The sequence below is a fragment of the Grammomys surdaster genome, unplaced genomic scaffold, assembly GCF_004785775.1.
Source record: "Grammomys surdaster isolate TR1022 unplaced genomic scaffold, NIH_TR_1.0 170, whole genome shotgun sequence".
NCBI classification, from domain to species: domain Eukaryota; kingdom Metazoa; phylum Chordata; class Mammalia; order Rodentia; family Muridae; genus Grammomys; species Grammomys surdaster.
This window is the reverse complement of record NW_021604618.1, coordinates 22,622,269-22,638,554: the sequence shown is the minus strand read 5'-3', so window position 1 is coordinate 22,638,554 and position 16,286 is coordinate 22,622,269. Positions and strand designations below refer to the sequence as shown.

Below are 16,286 nucleotides of genomic sequence, written 5' to 3'. Positions count from 1 at the left end.
TATATATATTTAGAGCTTGCAGATATCATAGACCACTGGGTTCCTTGGCCCAGCTCTCCTTGCGACATGGGAAAGGCACAAAGAGATGAGGAGTGGACTGTATCAACAAGGACAGCCCTCTTTGGAAGGTCTAGATGTGACCATCTCCACCTGACCAGTGAGGTGTTCTCTCCTTGCTTTGTCTGCTGTACTTGAGATTCTGTCCCTCAGAGGGACACTACCCCAGCTGATCTGCTATTCCATGGCTGCCTGAGGCCAGAATCAAAACCCCAAGGCCATTTGGTCTCTAGAGGTGTTTCCCCAAAGGCCTGGTACCCTGGCAGCATCACCGTGCACTAGAATGATGGATGCGTGTGGTCAGGGAGCTGGGCAGTGCAGCATCTCCAGGTAGGAGAGTCTGCTGAGAGCTGAGGGCTTGGGGTCTCTTTGCAGGAGGAGGCCTCTGTCTTCTGCCGGCTCACTGTGAAGGTCCTGGAGGCTCGGAATCTGCCCAGGGCTGACCTGTGTGAGTGATTGTGGGTAGGGACTGGATCCCAAGGGAAAGGACCAAATGCTCTTTGGGGTGGGGCTTAGCTGCTCTCAGGGGATACTGGGGTTGCCAAAGGAACCTGGGTAAAGTCCCTGGAAAAGATGAATGAAATTCACTCTCTTTTTGATGCCCGGTTCCCTTGACTTTGTCAGTGAGTAAGGTGGATCCATATGTGACTCTGCAGCTGCCAACAGCTTCTGGAAGGAAATTCAAGACCCAAACAGTCACCAACTCCAGTCACCCTGTATGGAATGAGACCTTCAGTTTCCTCATCCAGAGTCAAGTCAAGGTAAACGTCACGTGGGGGTGGCACTGGCCACTCACTTGTAGAACAGCCCATCCCCTTCCCTCTACATGAGGACCTTGGGATCAAGTAGGATTGCTCCAGTACTCACAGAACTCAGGAAGGAGGGTGTCTGTGCTCCAGACTCTATGTGCTGTGAGCAAGAGGATGTATGAAGAAAAGAACATGGCCCTGTCACTCCTGGCTGTGGGACTGATGTTTGACAAGCTGCTGCTTCTCCAGAGCCCATCTCTGATCTGTGGATAGAAAGTTTCCTTTTTAATGGGGGTACTGCAGGGCTAAAGGGGAAATTGAATAGAAAAGTATCACACAGTACCTGGCACTTGCCTTTTGGATGGGTGTGCTAGGGAACCAGCCAAGCAGAACAGCTGAAAACTTTTTCCATAGTTAAAGTACATTTGTTTATTTATTTTGTGTATGTATGTGTGCCTGCATGTGCTGCAGCACACATGTGGAGGTCAGAGGACAACTCTGAGGAGTCTGTTCTCTCCTTCTACCATGTGGGTCCTGGGGGATGGATCTGTTTGCCAGGCTTGCCAACAGATGCCTTTAAACACTGAACAGTCTTGCCTGCCCCAGGAGACATTTAAAAATATTGGGATTTTTTTCTTTCTTTTCTTTTTTTCCAGATAGGTCTTGCTATGTAGTCCTGGCTAGCCTAGACCTCACTAGATAGACCAGGCTGGTCTCAAACTCACAGAGATCTACCTGACTTTGCCTCCAGATTGGTTGGATTTGGGATGTGTAACCATACCCAGCTTGATTTTTCTTGGAGAGGGAGGGGAAGCATTGTTGTTTTTGAGATACACTCTTTTTACATAGGTTTAGATGGCTTAGTTCTTACTATGTAGCCAGGCTTGACCTTGAATTTATAGCAATCCTCCTCCTGTCTTTGCTTCCTGACTGTTAGATTGCAGGCATGAGCCACCATGCCCTGCCTAGGAAGAAAATTCTTCAAGAGACATACATATACACATACATATGTACATACACACATACATACATACATACATACATACATACATACATACATACATGTTTGAGACAGACAATCACTGTGTGATTCAGACCCAGAGGCCCAGTCTTCCTTGATTCTTGGTCAAACATAACTTGTGTCTGCATGGGGGGAGGGGCTCAGGAAGCCCTATGCTCTACCTGAGGAACTATTGGCAGGTGATGGCTACTGGAGAAAGAAGAGTCCATTTTCTTCGGGGATTTGGGCTCTGAGAGGCTACCATCCAGTAGATAGTCCCACACTTACACACACACAGGCAGCACTAAGTGGAATATATATATATATATATATATATATACATACATATGGAGAGAGAGAGAGAGAGAGAGAGGGAGGGAGGGAGAGAGAATGCATGAGAGAAGGAACGAAGGTGGGAGGAGTTGTGAAGGGTAAAGGAGAAATTGGAAGGGAGGGGTAGGGGCGGGGAGAGATTAGATCCAAACACCTTATATTCTTGTATGACTATTAAATAAAAATTTATAATTAAAAAACATGAGGGGAGGGCAGGGTAGATGGCTCAGGGGTTAAAAGCCCTGGGTGCTCTTCCAGAAAACCAGGGTTCAATCCCCAGTACCTACATGGGAGCTCACAACTGTCTGCAACTCCTGTTCCAGTAGATCCAACACTCTTATGCAGATTTACTAAATAAATTATTTTTTAAAACACAGGAGGGGAAACTAGGGACTTTACTGGATTTCCTTATACTTGTTTTACACGTGTACTTGAGCTAACGTTGCAATGAAAAGATACTATGTTATGTTCCTGGCCCCTAGAATATTCTAGAACTGTCTGTCTATGATGAAGACTTAATTACGGAAGATGATGTCTGCTTCAAGATTTTTTATGATGTCTCAGAAATCCTTCCTGGACAACTGCTCCAGAAAACCTTCAGCCTGAATCCTAAGGTGGGTAAGAAGGCTCCAGGCTAAGGAAATTGCTCAGTGTTTCTTAGCTTCCAGGATGCTACTGGCTATAGTCACCCACGAGACAAGAGCTGGTTTTCATTTAATAGGAAAAGGACCAGTCTAGCTGCTATTGCAGACAGCATTACCCCATGTCACCACAAGAATAGCTCTCAAAACACTGCTCAGTGCAACCACGAGGGGGCAGTGTGGACCCATTACTTTTGGTTAAGGGACTCTGGGCCTGCCCCACCAAGGTCTAGTTCTGCTTCCTGCGGCAGGCTTGGGGAGGGGAAGGTAGAATTATGGAGCCCAGGAATCTCCTCAACAGGGAGAAGAAATGGGAGCCGCTTATCCTCAGATCATCTTTAGCCGAGCTCCTTGTCTTTTGCCTTTAACCCTATCGGGGTTTGGGGAATCAGAAGGGAGGGGGATGTATAATCTGCAGTCCTTCTAGCTCCGGGTACTTTAATAGCTAGCTTACCTTTCCCTAGACCTCTGTTTCCTCAGTTTTGTATTGGAAATAGTCTCAATAGCACACCTTCCTCAGAAACTGCTAGAGACGAGGGATAATGCTTTTAAGGGATTGTGTTAACTGTAAATGCTGGCGACTTGCTGACCCTCTTTGATTACAGGGACCAGAAGAGTTAGATGTGGAGTTTCTGATGGAAAGAACGTGAGTAAGAATGAAGAGCCGGGGAGTGGCTGGGGACACTAGCTCTACTCTGAAAACTAGCCCTGACCCAGAGTCCTTGTTGGGCTGTTCATCTGGGCCACCTTTCTTCCTCTCTCCATCTGCCTGGGAGGCCTGGGGCTCCTCATGGGAGCAAGGAGGATGGTGGGTGGCATATTCCCTGTCCTGTGCCTTCATTTCACCTTGCCAGACACAGCGGCATCTGTCCTAATCCTGCATCGCCCAGGGAGAGTCCCCATGGATAGGAATATGAGCAGTGGTGGTGGTGGTGTGTGTGTGTGTGAATGCAGAACACTTTTGATTTCGTAAGTTCAAAATGGATGTTTTGATTTTCTCAGGTGGGACCCTCCAGAAAACCTCATCACCAACAATGTTCTTGTGGTAATGACCTTCCTGTGACTCGGGAGATTCGGGAGAGGTGGGGGGTGAGGGAGAAATTGGAGTCAAGATTCTGGGGTGTGGAGAAGGGACAAGATAGGGGTAGGTCTTTGTGGCTACACTACCCCAGACTTCTAACCAGGTGGTCATCTGAAGCTGTGGGGCTGAGAGGAGCTAGAGCTGAGGTCACATGACTGAACCGGTCCTGGCTTCCAACTGGATGGCTGGAGGACTGATGAGAAAACTTAGGTGCTTTTTGCTGGTGTTTAGTTATGTGTAATGAGCATAGTAAAGTCCCACATGCCAGGCCCAGCGTCATTTATTAATGTTGAGGTCACTGGGGTTTGAAAGCAGTTTCTAGTAGAATTTGCAAGCCTGTCTCTTAGCAATCTCATGAAACTGCAGTGGTCAGTAATGGCCACAAGGTGGCGAGCGCTGCCTGGAAAGCTGCCTATTGGATGTGGGGTTCATTAACTGAGGACAGATGAATAAAACCTGGAACTGACCCCTGGCCACACCTCAGGGGCACTCACTCTCAGAGCTTGCCACGTGTGGGTTGGATGACTGGTTTACCTTTAAAAGGAACTCATAGGGTAGCCTGGTACCATGGTACTTGTCTGTAATCCCAGCACCTGAGAGGCAGAGGCAAGAGGCTAGCCTGGTCTACACAGTGAGTTTCAGTTCTGCCAGGGCTATTACATATTGAGACCTCATATCAAAGAAAAAGCAGTGAATTAGCATCTTCAAAAGTTGTGTCCTGTCGGAGTTGTGGGGATGAGCAGTGGGTAGTTAGACCCAGCAGTTCTGTTGGAAGGGCTGGCTGAAGCAGCTTCAGCCACCGGGTTTCACAGGGAGAGTGCTGAAAACAAGTCAGTGGAGCTGGGGATAATCAAGAGATGTTCTGCTCACTGTGGAGCTGAATGTTTTCCTGTCACCTCCCGCCTGTGGGTCTGAGATTCCCACATACATGAGAATCTGTGAGATGAAGACTGGAGACAACAGAGAGACCTGAGCTTGAGAGCCAGGGGCTTTTAGAGCTTCCAGAAGTTAAGAAAAGCAACTGAGACCAGGGCTAGGCGGGGATGGACTGTCTTGGATGCTATAAGACAATAGGCTTAGCGGTTTGCAGCAGGTCAGAGATGGGTGAAGGATTTTCTGTCTAGTCTCATTCTGAACCCCACTTCTTGTTGTGTGTGTGGTGGTTTGAAGCTCAGTGGGCCTCAGGGTTGAGATAGAGGGGGCCTCAGCTTACCATGTGGAACTTTTTGCCTATGATGTCGTCTGCCCCAGGCTCGAGAACTGTCACACATGGATATCTCCCTGGACAGAGCTGGGAACACCACCATGGCAGCAGGTGAGAGCTAGATTCTGCCTGGCCACGGTGGGCACAGGCTGCTGGGAAACCTGCACAAGAAGGGAACACCTCTGCAATAGGTGGGAGTCCCATGGGGCTAAGACATGCACGCAGGCTGGGAAGGCTCTCTTTAGAATCCTGAGTACTGTGGTCCAGCCTCCACCTCCTCCCCTACAAACAGCCACTGTTGCTAGTATCCCAGGTCCAAGATGGAGTTCAAGACCCCCTTGTTCCTTCCTTCTCATCTGGTCTATCTCCTCCCTAGGTCAGGACAAACTAAAGCTGGAGCTTATGCTGAAGGGGTCATATGAGGACACAAAGACGATTTTCCCGGACACAGCTTTTACCTCCAGTTTCCACTACATGAGGGGCCAGGACACAGAGCTGAATGGGTACCTGAGGGTGAGTCTACTCAACTCTCCCACCACCCTTAGGTAACTCCATGACCTTTTCCCTACCAAGGCCTGGCCTCTTGTGCTCAGGGAACATCAGCAGGGGCTGGGGACGATTACACAGTGTCAATCTTTCGGTGCTCTGATGGCTCCTCCATCAGAAGACTTAGTGTTGGTAGAATAAAACCTGTCAATGCGGGTAGGGGAGATGGCTCAGCGGTTAAGAGCACTGACTGTTCTTCCGGAGATCCTTAGTTCAATTCCCAGCAACCACATGGTGGCGCACAACCATCTGTAATGGGATTCAATGCCCTATGTCTGAAGACAGTGACAATGTGATCACATTAAATAAATAAATAAATAATAAATAAATAAATATTAAAAACAACAAACAAACAAAAAAAGCCCTGTCGATGCCCACACAGGCAGCCTGTGCAGCCTCCTCCCCCACTGCTCTCTCATTTCTGTTTCTTTCTTTTCTTTTCTTTTCTTTTTTTTGGTTTTTCGAGACAGGGTTTCTCTGTGTAGCCCTGGCTGTCCTGGAACTCACTCTGTAGACCAGGCTGGCCTCAAACTCAGAAATCTGCCTGCCTCTGCCTCCCAAGTGCTGGGGTTAAAGGTGTGTGCCACCACTGCCCAGCTCATTTCTGTTTCTTGATGCTCCAGACATCCTTTCCTCCTTTTGCTTTTCAAACATGTCAAGTACTTTCCAGGTCTTCTGGCTGCCTCCAATACCTCCTCATCTTCTTTTGCTTCCCGCTTCTCCTCTTCATCCTCCTCATCCTCCTTCTCCTCCTCCCCATCTTAGCTCAAACAACACCTCTTCAGAGATGGCCTCCATGACCCCCGTCATCTCAGACAGACCCTCATACCCCTCTTTGTTTCCAGCATTCTGCCCTATCACACTACGATGTGCCGACACCGCATTACTGACGTCAGTTCCTTTCTTTGAAAAAATATTTTTAGACGGGGTCTCACTAGTAGCATGGCTGCTTTGAAACTGGCTATGTAGATCAGGCTGACCTCAAACCCAGACATCCATCTGCCTCTGCCTCCCAAGTGCTGGGACTAGAGGTATGTGCCACCACTCCCAGCCATGACCCATTTCTTGAGAAACCGACACAAGTGATTTAGTGGGATCCGTGTCTTGCAAAGGCAAACAGTCCCAGCCATCACTGTTTGTAATTGTTACAATTAGTTTACTATTATCAGGGACAGGCTGTCCTGCTTCCAGTCTAGGCACCCAGAATTTGTTGAATAAATGAATGGATGGATGGATGTTTCCCTTCAGAGCTCCGGAAACAGTGGCTGGAACTCGGCTTCCTCAGCGACACCTTTCAATGTACCTCTGAAGTCATTGGCCCCAGGGAAGGAGGTGACCGTAGACATTCCCGCTATGAAGGTAAGTGGCCTCAACTGGAGAGGAAGTGCAGACAGGAAAGGAGTGGAGGTGCTCACACACCCCAGGGATACCCATGTCTCCCTCAGGGTCTAGAATATTTCAGAGTCTCTTGCTTTAATTTCAGGCTCCAGAAGGGAAACTTCAGCTTAAGACCGACTGTTGGTAAGAGGCATCAACCCTGTGGGAACAAGGAAAAGGAACATGGGATGGGGGAGGGGTGGTGGTGCTATGCATAGGGTGTTTTGGGGGTGGAGCAGGGGGTGTTTTCAGAAGCTCTATGGTCACTCAAGGAGTGAGCCATACAGTTTTCTCCTAACTCTTGCACTCTCCACCATTCCAGCCCCAAGGAGCTGTCTGTGAGGCTGAGCTATGGGCTCTGTCCGGAGGAGCAGGCCTTCCTAGGCAGGAGGAAGAAGGTGGTTGCTGCCGCCCTGAAGCAGGCTCTGCAACTGGATGAAGACTTGAAAGAGGATGAGGTTTGGGGGTACAGCAGGGATATGGGTGTAGAAATCTGGGTTGGCCTGTACTCTCTTAGTCTCCAAAGAATGGAACTGAACTGTTGGGGAGGTGGGGCTCTTGTTTTCTTTGGAGGTTCTGTTTTGGGTTGACCCTCAGTCAGCCCTGACCTCATGGCCCTTTGCCTGGAGGCGGGAAGCAGAGGGCAGCTCATCCCCATCCTGTCTGCATCTCTGTGTGGTCCAGGTTCCTGTTGTGGGCATCAATGCTGAGGGAGGAGGTATGCGGGCTATGATCTCACTCTACGGCCACCTATTGGCGCTTCAGAAGTTGGGCCTCCTGGACTGTGTGACCTACTTCAGTGGCATCTCAGGCTCTACATGGTAAGGGTCATAGGGACTGTAGCAGCAGAGATGATTAGAGCCCAGAGTAGGGGCAGAGCAGATGCTGAGGGCCCTTTATATTGAGACCCCATGTGGAAAGAGCAATATGATCTCATGGGGCCAAACAGCTTTCTCAAAAAGGAAGAAACAGACTTAACTGGGAGTCCTCCCAGAGTACAGTGGAGTCAGAGCACTTTTCCTAGGAACCAAGGAGCTGGAAGAGGAAGGGCCCAGAAAGGGCTGGACTTGCTTTTGGCAACCTGATTTGCAGGCTTTGGTGACCTAGAGCAATTTCTATGAGTCTCAGTTTATCTCCAAAATGTATTTGATAAGAGACACACTCATAGGTTGAATGGAGACAGTGGCCTACATGATACACATGAGGCTCTCCAGCTGGCCCCGCAGTTGTTGTTTGGGGCTTACACCATGTTCTGAGTTTTCCTTCTTGCTGAGGTGAGGAAAATAAGGTCAAGAAATTCTCTCATACACAGCTGGGCATGGTGGCCATGCCTGAAATCCTACTGTGTTAAAGGCTGAGGTAGGAGGAGTGCCGTAAGTTCCAAGTGAGATCTTGTCTAAACAATAAAGGGGGCAAAAGAAGAGACAGAGACTCAAAAAAAAAAAAAGACAGAGAAAGAAAAGAAAGAATGTTCTTTATACAAAGATAACAATGCCCACTCTCCAGCCCCTCCCTTGGGCATTAACATGGACATGGACCAGACCATTTCACTATTACAGATTAATTTTTCTGAATTTCATTGATACATGACTCTTATCCAAGTAGGAGTAGAAGGTTAAGTGATAGTTATTGACAAGTACAGTCTTAACTTCAGGACAGGCCCATAGAGGCAGGAGTGGGGTCTGGTGCTGTCCAGTACAATAGCTGTCAGCTATACCTGGCTACACATTTTCAGGTTTAGAGTTCAAGGAGAGCACTGAGTGGGGCAGTTCTTTTGGGGCGAGACATTATAAAGGTCCTTAATGCTGTAGACAGGCAGAGAGCAGCACGGGGACAGCTCTAAGGAGAAGGGTCCATGGGGCAGAGTGAGTGCTCCCTCAGAGGAGAGAGGATGGAAAAGTTTCCTTTATAGGCCCACAGTTGGCTGTTACTGAATTCAACGACATGTTATTAAAGCTTTTTTTTTCTGTTTTCCTGCTGATTTCCTAATGTAGCTACTGAGAAATTATATATGGGTTGGAAGCGCCTCATTACTGAAGCACCTGAGAGCATGTGAGAGACTGTAGGTTGAGCTTCGGCCCAATGAATACAGCCTAAGCCACAACGCCTATATAAAACCTAGATAAGACGTATTTCATACCCATCCTGGTGTGAAATACCCATGCCCATGCCCAGACCCAGATGGGCTAGCTTAGCATCGAGGACCTCAACACTCCATCCTTTAGGGATTAGACACAGGGTGGGGCTGGGCTTCAGCTGTCATCCCCTTGTTCCCCCAGGACAATGGCCCACCTGTACCGGGACCCAGAGTGGTCACAGAAGGACCTCGAGGGACCCATCAGTCATGCCAGGGAGCATGTGGCTAAAAGCCTGCTGGAGGAATTCCTCCCTGAACACTTGGCAAGCTACCGCCAGACACTGAAGCTTCGGGAAGAGCAGGGCTACACCGTCTCCATAACAGACCTGTGGGGCCTGGTGCTGGAGTCCAAGCTGCATGGGCAGGTATGCTGCCTTCTCAGCAGCATGGCATGGCTGTGTCTTCAAGCGTATCTATTGAGGAAGAGGCTCTGAGAAATTGCACCGGGTCTCAGCACCTGGGAAATTGGGGAAAGGGGATTCAAGGCTAGCAGAGACTACATAGCAAATGTAGGCAAGCCTGGTACATAGGAGAGTCTGTCACAAACAAACAAACAAACAAACAAACAAAGGATGTGAGGGTTAGTGTCTGTCCAATGCCAAGATGCTTTCTTTCTGAGTAAGACCTTCAATTATAGTTGCATGCACTTCATTCTCCATGGCTGCAGCAAACACCACTGTGTATATGTTGTATTTTCTGTACCCATTCATCTGATGATGGAAGCAGTGACTGATTCCATACCACTGTGTATATGTTGTATTTTCTGTACCCATTCATCTGATGATGGAAGCAGTGACTGATTCCATAACTTGGCAATAACACTGTAGCAATAAATATGGTGTTGCAGTGGTGTGCTGACTTAGAGTCCTTCGGGCAGATGTTCAGAACTGGTCCAGGTAACGTAGTTGTAATTTTAGGTAGTTTTGTTTTGTTTGACCTCAATACTCAGTTCCACAGTGACTGCTCTAATTTACACTCCCAGCGACAGCGTGTTGTTCCTTCCCCCTCACCCTTGCCAGCATCTATTGATGTTCATTTTCTTGGTAATAAGCACTGAGAGAGCCGTGGGTAAGATGGCGTCTTGATGTAGCTTTGACTTGCATTTCCTTTATGCCTAAGGATGCTGAATCATATGTTTGTTGGACATTTATGCTTCTTTTGAGAATGTGATTAGAGTCTGGTGTTTGGAGTATTTAGACTTTTGAGCTTTCATGTATTCCAGATGTTAATTCCCTGTCAGGTGAAACGCTAACGAAGACATTTTGCCCCTGTTCTATAGACTTTCTTCATTTTGAATTCAGAGTGAGAGATAGGGAACTGGTTTTATTCTTCATTGAATATAGAAGTCTTCTACATGTGAATATAGAATCCTTCTACATATGAATACAGAATTCTTTTATGTGTTAATATAGAATGCTTCTACATATAAATACAGTTTCCTTAGCAGTGTTCTTGATAAGGCTGTCTTTTCTTCAATGTATTTTTGTCAAGAATCAGGAGACTGCAGCTGTGTTTGTATTTCTGGATCTTCTATTCCACATGCTTCTCTTTCTGTGCTCATGCCACTCTGGTTTTATTTTGTAACTATGCTCTAAAGCATATTTTGAGCTCAGGTATTATAATGTCTCCAGTGTGGCTCTTTTGATCTCTGACTAGTTGAGATTTTTTTTTCTTTTGCTGTGTGCTTCCATGTGAATTTTGGGACCCACTCTTGAGTTCTGTGAAGACTGTCATTGGAATTTAAAGGGGGATTATATTGGATCAGCTGTAGATCACTTTCAGCAAGTAGTCATTTTATTTTTTTCTATTTTTATTTTATTGAAAATAGATGTTCTTCTGATTTTCCCTCCCTCAGTTCCTAGATCCTCCCCTTCCACCCAGATCCACACCCTTCTTCTCTCTCATTACAAAACAGGCAGCTAAAGAATGATCATACAATAAGATAAGAACAAAGGCAGACAAATCCGAATAGAACAAACAGAAGGAAGAGAGCCAAAGAAAACGCACAAGAAAAACAGGCACAGAGCCCCGCATGTGCACAGACACGGGAATTTCATAAAAACACAAACCTAGAAGCTATAATATATATACAAATGGCCTGAAAGGTTAAAAAAAATGCTGTGACAAAACATTATGAACCTCTAAGGATGCCACTGAGTTAGGTTTTTGTTGTTGTTGTAGTTAGCCATCTATTGCTGGCTTGCCCTTAAGAATGGATTGTCTCTCCAGTGAGACCCTGTTGAAGAAGACCAATTTTTTGTTTGCAAGAGGCTGTCTTTGGAGAGAGCTTGTCCACCTTTCCTGTCAGCACTGGGCTCCATCTGGTGCAGGTCTATGCAGCCCCTGTGCATGCCTCTGGTATCTGAGAGTTCTTATGTGCACCGGTCCTGCTGTGTCTAGAAGGCTTGGTTTCATAGTACTAATTCTGCTGACCAATGAACATCTACTTTGATTCTTCTTTCAAACTATTCTGGCAGTTCTTGGCCTTCTACTCTTCATTACAGAATCAGTCACATCTTCACTATTAATGTTGGGATTCTAATCGAAACAGCACTGAGTTTGTCAGACCAATGTAATTACTTGGAATGCTTTTATTGTATTACGTGTCCTGTATATTCCTTGAATCTAGTGTTTAAGTTCACATTCAGTTCAGAATGTGCTGCGCTTTCACTAACTGACTTTTCTGTCTGGTGGCAACAGCTAATTAACATAGAGGGAGAAGCTTATGGCAGTGTATTTTATGAGGTGTTAAAATAACAACTTGATCCCAGTTATTAAAAAACCTATTATTTAATTATCATTTGATCCTCTAATAATGGTATCAGCATGAGTTTATGTATATGATTTATGGTAATTTTTTTGAGACAGAGTCTCATGTAGCCCAGGCTAGCATCCAATTAGCTATGTAGCTGAGGCTGGCCTTGTACTATTAATCCTCCCACTGCTATCCCTCAAGCGCTTGGATTACAGCTATGTGCCACCATGCCTCTTTTATGCAGCGTGAAGGCTCAAACTCAGGGTCTCTCGAATGTTAGGTGAACTGGCTTATCAACTGAGTTACATCCTCTGTCCTCCGTTTCAATATTTGTTCCTTAATATTTTGTTGGGTGGAACAAGGATGTCAGGAAAGCATTTGAGAGAAGCTGAGACTTGATCTGCATTAAAGTGAACCTGAAAAGGGCAGCACATCCCTTGGCAGAATGCGGGTAAAAAGATTGCTGTGTGCTTCCTGGAAAGGCGTGCGTGCGTGCGTGCGTGCGTGCGTGCGTGCATGCGTGTGACAGTCTATCTGTGTGTGTGTGTGCATGTGTCTCTGTGTGTCTGTGTGTATATGTGTGATATGTGTGTATGTGTGTGTATCTGTCTTTGTGTGTATGTATGTGTGTGTATCTGTGTGTATCTGTGTGTATATGTATGTGTGTGTCTGTGCATATGTCTCTCTGTGTGTGTGTGTCTGTGTGTTTGAGTGTGTCTCTCTGCGTGTATATGTGTGGTATGTATGATATGTATGTCTGTCTTTGTGTGAATGTGTGCATGTATGTGTGTCTCTGTGTATGTGTCTCTCTGTGTGTGTCTCTAGATGTGTGTGTATGTCTGTGTATGCATGTGTCTGTGCATGTGTCTCTGCGTGTGTCTCTGTGTGTGTCTATGCATGTGTCTCTGTGTCTCTGTGTGTGTCTGTGTGGTATCTGTGAAGACAGAATGGGAGGAGATATGGTAGACTACATACAGAGCTGCTCAGAGCTGGCTACACACACCCACTTATAACCCCCGGAACCCAGCAGAGCTGCAGTCTCCTCACTGCGCTCTTATGTTCCTGCCCTGCCCTGCCCTGGACCTGTTGGAGTTAATGATTCCAAGATACTCATGTCCTCATGCTTCCAACCCTAGGTGACAGATCAGAAGCTGTCAGGACAGAGAGCTGCACTGGAGCAGGGTCAGAACCCTTTGCCTCTCTACTTGAGCCTCAATGTCAAAGAGAAACATCTGGACACCCTCCACTTCAAGGGTAAAGTCCTACCCATCCTATAACAAACTCCAACTCCTCCATACCCTAAGAGTCCCCAGAGAATCCAGAATCACAATGTAGCTATTGTTGATGAGCCTGGGAGCCAGCCCGGGAGCCAGCCCGGGAGCCAGCCCGGGAGCCAGCCCGGGAGCCAGCCCGGGAGCACTGTATCCTTGGGTGTGGGGTTGTCTGTGCATATGGACAGGGGTAAGTGAACAGTCACCTAGGAGTCTGCTTTCCTCATATCTGCAGGATTGGTATCAGATAGGGGGAGCCAGAGGCCTGCCAGGCAGGGGCAGTGTCAGTGGCCCTCAACAGACCTGTGAGTCCCAAACCTCTCCCCCATCCTTGTCTCTCTTTTCTATCCCATTAGAATGGGTGGAGTTCTCTCCCTATGAAGTTGGGTTCCTGAAATATGGAGGCTTTGTCCCTTCTGAGCTGTTTGGCTCTGAGTTCTTCATGGGACGGCTGATGAAGAGGCTTCCCGAGTCCCAGATTTGCTTTCTGGAAGGTAAGCCCTATCTTCTTGGGCAGGACTCCTGTAGCTCAGATCTGGGCAGAGCCCCTGGGTGAGGGATAGGTGGGTGGTGGGGGAGAGCCATTGCAGAAGCTGCTCTTTCCCGACACCAATTTTCTATTCGTACTCAAGAGTGGGGATCATTTGGTGCCCATGCGGGAAAGACAGGGTACAGGGACCTAAGGGCTGGCCCCTCTTGGGAATTTGGCCTTCAGGTATCTGGAGCAACCTTTTCTCTACGAACATGATGGATATCTGGTATGACTTCACCTCTGGGAAAGACTCGAACAATTTCCCTGTGGATGTCCAGAACTCAGGTAGAAGAGGCATGTTGAAGTGGGGAGCCTGGGCTGAGACCATTCCCTTTTGGAGGTTGGTGGAAGAGGGCATGAACAGGCATTTTGGGTCTCCTCATATAAACAATGTCTGATACTCCTGATGCAGAGAAGGAGTTCTCAGCCTCAGCAGGAACCTCCTCTGGTGTGGAGGCCCCATGGCTGGAGCCTGGAACAGCTCTGGCCCAGGCATTTAAAGGCTTTCTGACTAGCAGGCCATCCCACCAGCAAAGTGCCAACTTCCTCCATGGCCTCCAGCTGCACCGGGACTACTGTAACCAGAGAGACTTCTCTACCTGGGCAGGTAAGGACCATGGCCATGTGTCCCCACAAGGCCAGACTCCTGGTTGGGGTTGAGCTGTGCCTGATAGCTGGCAGTGGTTTGTGGGGAGACCATATGTATGTTACTTCTAGGGTGTGGTCTGGAGATCCTATTGTGTGCTTAGGGAAGGGCTGAATCCACAGAGTAACATCAGACATAAGAAGGGGACATGGAGGGGAATGGGGTCAAAGGAGTGTAGGAGTTACCTACGGAAAGGTGGCTGCTTCTAACCAGCATTGCCTTTTCTATCAGATTGCAACCTAGATGACACCCCAAATCAACTGACCCCACAGAACCCTCAGCTCTGCCTAATTGATGCTGGCTGCTTCATGAACAGCAGTTGTCCCTCCCTGTTCCGCCCAGGTCGCCAAGTGGACCTCATACTCTCCTTCAACTACAACCAATCCTTTCCTTTTAAGGTGCCTAGTCGCTCTGTGGGAACCCCTCTGTCTGGCCAGGCTCACCTCTGTGGATGGGCAACAGGGCCTCTGCTTCACACTTCCCATGACTAAGGGAGGGAGCTGTAACCCCAAGGGTATTTCTGGGTCCTCCATTGGGAAGGGCAGTGATGGTGGTTGAGCTCTGAGATCCCAAGACAGGTGGAATGGGAACCTCTGGGATACGACAGCTCAGCAGAGCTGGCAAAAGATCCCAAGCACCTCCACAGCCAACTCCCAACTTTCCCTAAGAAGTCTGGGTGGCAGTACATGTACATCCCCTGCTGAAGCTCTTCAGGGCCAAGATTTAACTGATGGTGTAGTAACAGTACGGGGGTGGGGGAAGGCTGCTGGCTCTTCACTCCCACTTATAACTTCTAACTACTGGGGTTCCTACATTCTCTTGGAGGCCTGTGCAGCTTAGTTTGGGCCAGCCCAAGGCCAGGCCGTTGTCTTGATGCTGAGGGAGCAAGTGGGAATTGGAATGGACCTACAGTGAATCTGAGATGACACAGCTCCTTCTGGGACGCCCTCTGCTCTCTAGGGTCTGCAGCAATCTGAGAAATACTGCAAAGCCCGGGGCCTGCCCTTCCCCTGTGTGGAGCCCAGCCCTGAGGACCACCGCCAGCCCCAGGAATGTTACCTTTTCTCAGACCCTACCTGCCCAGAAGCACCTGTTCTGCTGCACTTCCCGCTAGTCAATGACTCCTTCAGGGACCACTCAGCCCCTGGTGAGGCCATCATTCCCTTCCAGGTCCCTGGTGGGCGGAACAGCTCCAGGAAAGGCTTTGGGCTGGTCTCTGGGCTCTTTGGCCACGCCTCCCTGGCTGTGGTAGCTGACGCTCACACCTTTGTGAAGCTCAGGTCTCGAGACTTTGTAGTGACCCCTCTGCTTTATGCCCTGTGCGGCCAGGGACCGTTTCTCAGGGACTGCGCCTTTCCTCGGCTGATCTCCACATCTCAGCCCTCCTCACATCCCTTCCCATCCCACCAGCTTGGCAGAATTTTGTCTACTTTGGGTGGGGGAATCTAATGCCTGCCTTTGTACGTTACCCCTAGTTTTCTAGTTAATATCATAATTCTGACTCTTCCAGACTTACTCTGTTTTGGTTGTTTTGACATAAGGTCTTTTTGGACAGCCCCAATCGACATGGTACTATGTGACCTCAACTTCATAGCAATCCTCCTGCCTCAGTTTCCTGAGTGCTGGGATTACTCGTGTGCACTATCACACATGGATTTGGGCTCTACTTTTTCTTCTTTTCTTTCCTTTTTCTTTTCGAAATATGAGTGTTTTGTCTGCATGTATGTCTGTGCACCACTTGCATGCCCTGGGGCCCAAAGAGGCCAGAAAGGGGCATCAGACCCCTTGCAACTGAAGTTAAAGATGGTTGTGAGCTATTTTGTGGGTGCTGGGAATCAAACCTAGGACCTCAAGAAGAGCAGCCAGTGCTTTTACTGTTCAGTCATCTTTCTAGGTCCTCTGTCTTCCTTCCTTCCTTCCTTCCTTCCTTCCTTCCTTCCTTCCTTCCTTCCTTCCT

At 48.0% G+C, this 16,286-nt stretch overlaps 1 protein-coding gene across 1 annotated transcript in view; it reads left to right on the top strand.

The window, feature by feature from the left end:
• The window catches only part of Pla2g4d (phospholipase A2 group IVD), a 21,964-nt gene that overhangs the window by 4,705 nt on the left and 973 nt on the right, over window positions 1–16,286 (top strand). Inside the window, exons 2-19 of the mRNA XM_028766845.1 lie at window positions 433–505; window positions 682–818; window positions 2,622–2,753; window positions 3,386–3,426; window positions 3,783–3,825; window positions 5,113–5,176; window positions 5,442–5,578; window positions 6,860–6,970; window positions 7,095–7,132; window positions 7,311–7,446; window positions 7,673–7,809; window positions 9,268–9,490; window positions 13,017–13,134; window positions 13,508–13,645; window positions 13,867–13,968; window positions 14,096–14,290; window positions 14,561–14,727; window positions 15,290–15,476. Of these exons, the coding sequence (XP_028622678.1) occupies window positions 433–505; window positions 682–818; window positions 2,622–2,753; window positions 3,386–3,426; window positions 3,783–3,825; window positions 5,113–5,176; window positions 5,442–5,578; window positions 6,860–6,970; window positions 7,095–7,132; window positions 7,311–7,446; window positions 7,673–7,809; window positions 9,268–9,490; window positions 13,017–13,134; window positions 13,508–13,645; window positions 13,867–13,968; window positions 14,096–14,290; window positions 14,561–14,727; window positions 15,290–15,476 (2,179 nt within the window). The remainder of the gene's footprint in view (window positions 1–432; window positions 506–681; window positions 819–2,621; window positions 2,754–3,385; window positions 3,427–3,782; window positions 3,826–5,112; window positions 5,177–5,441; window positions 5,579–6,859; window positions 6,971–7,094; window positions 7,133–7,310; window positions 7,447–7,672; window positions 7,810–9,267; window positions 9,491–13,016; window positions 13,135–13,507; window positions 13,646–13,866; window positions 13,969–14,095; window positions 14,291–14,560; window positions 14,728–15,289; window positions 15,477–16,286) is intronic.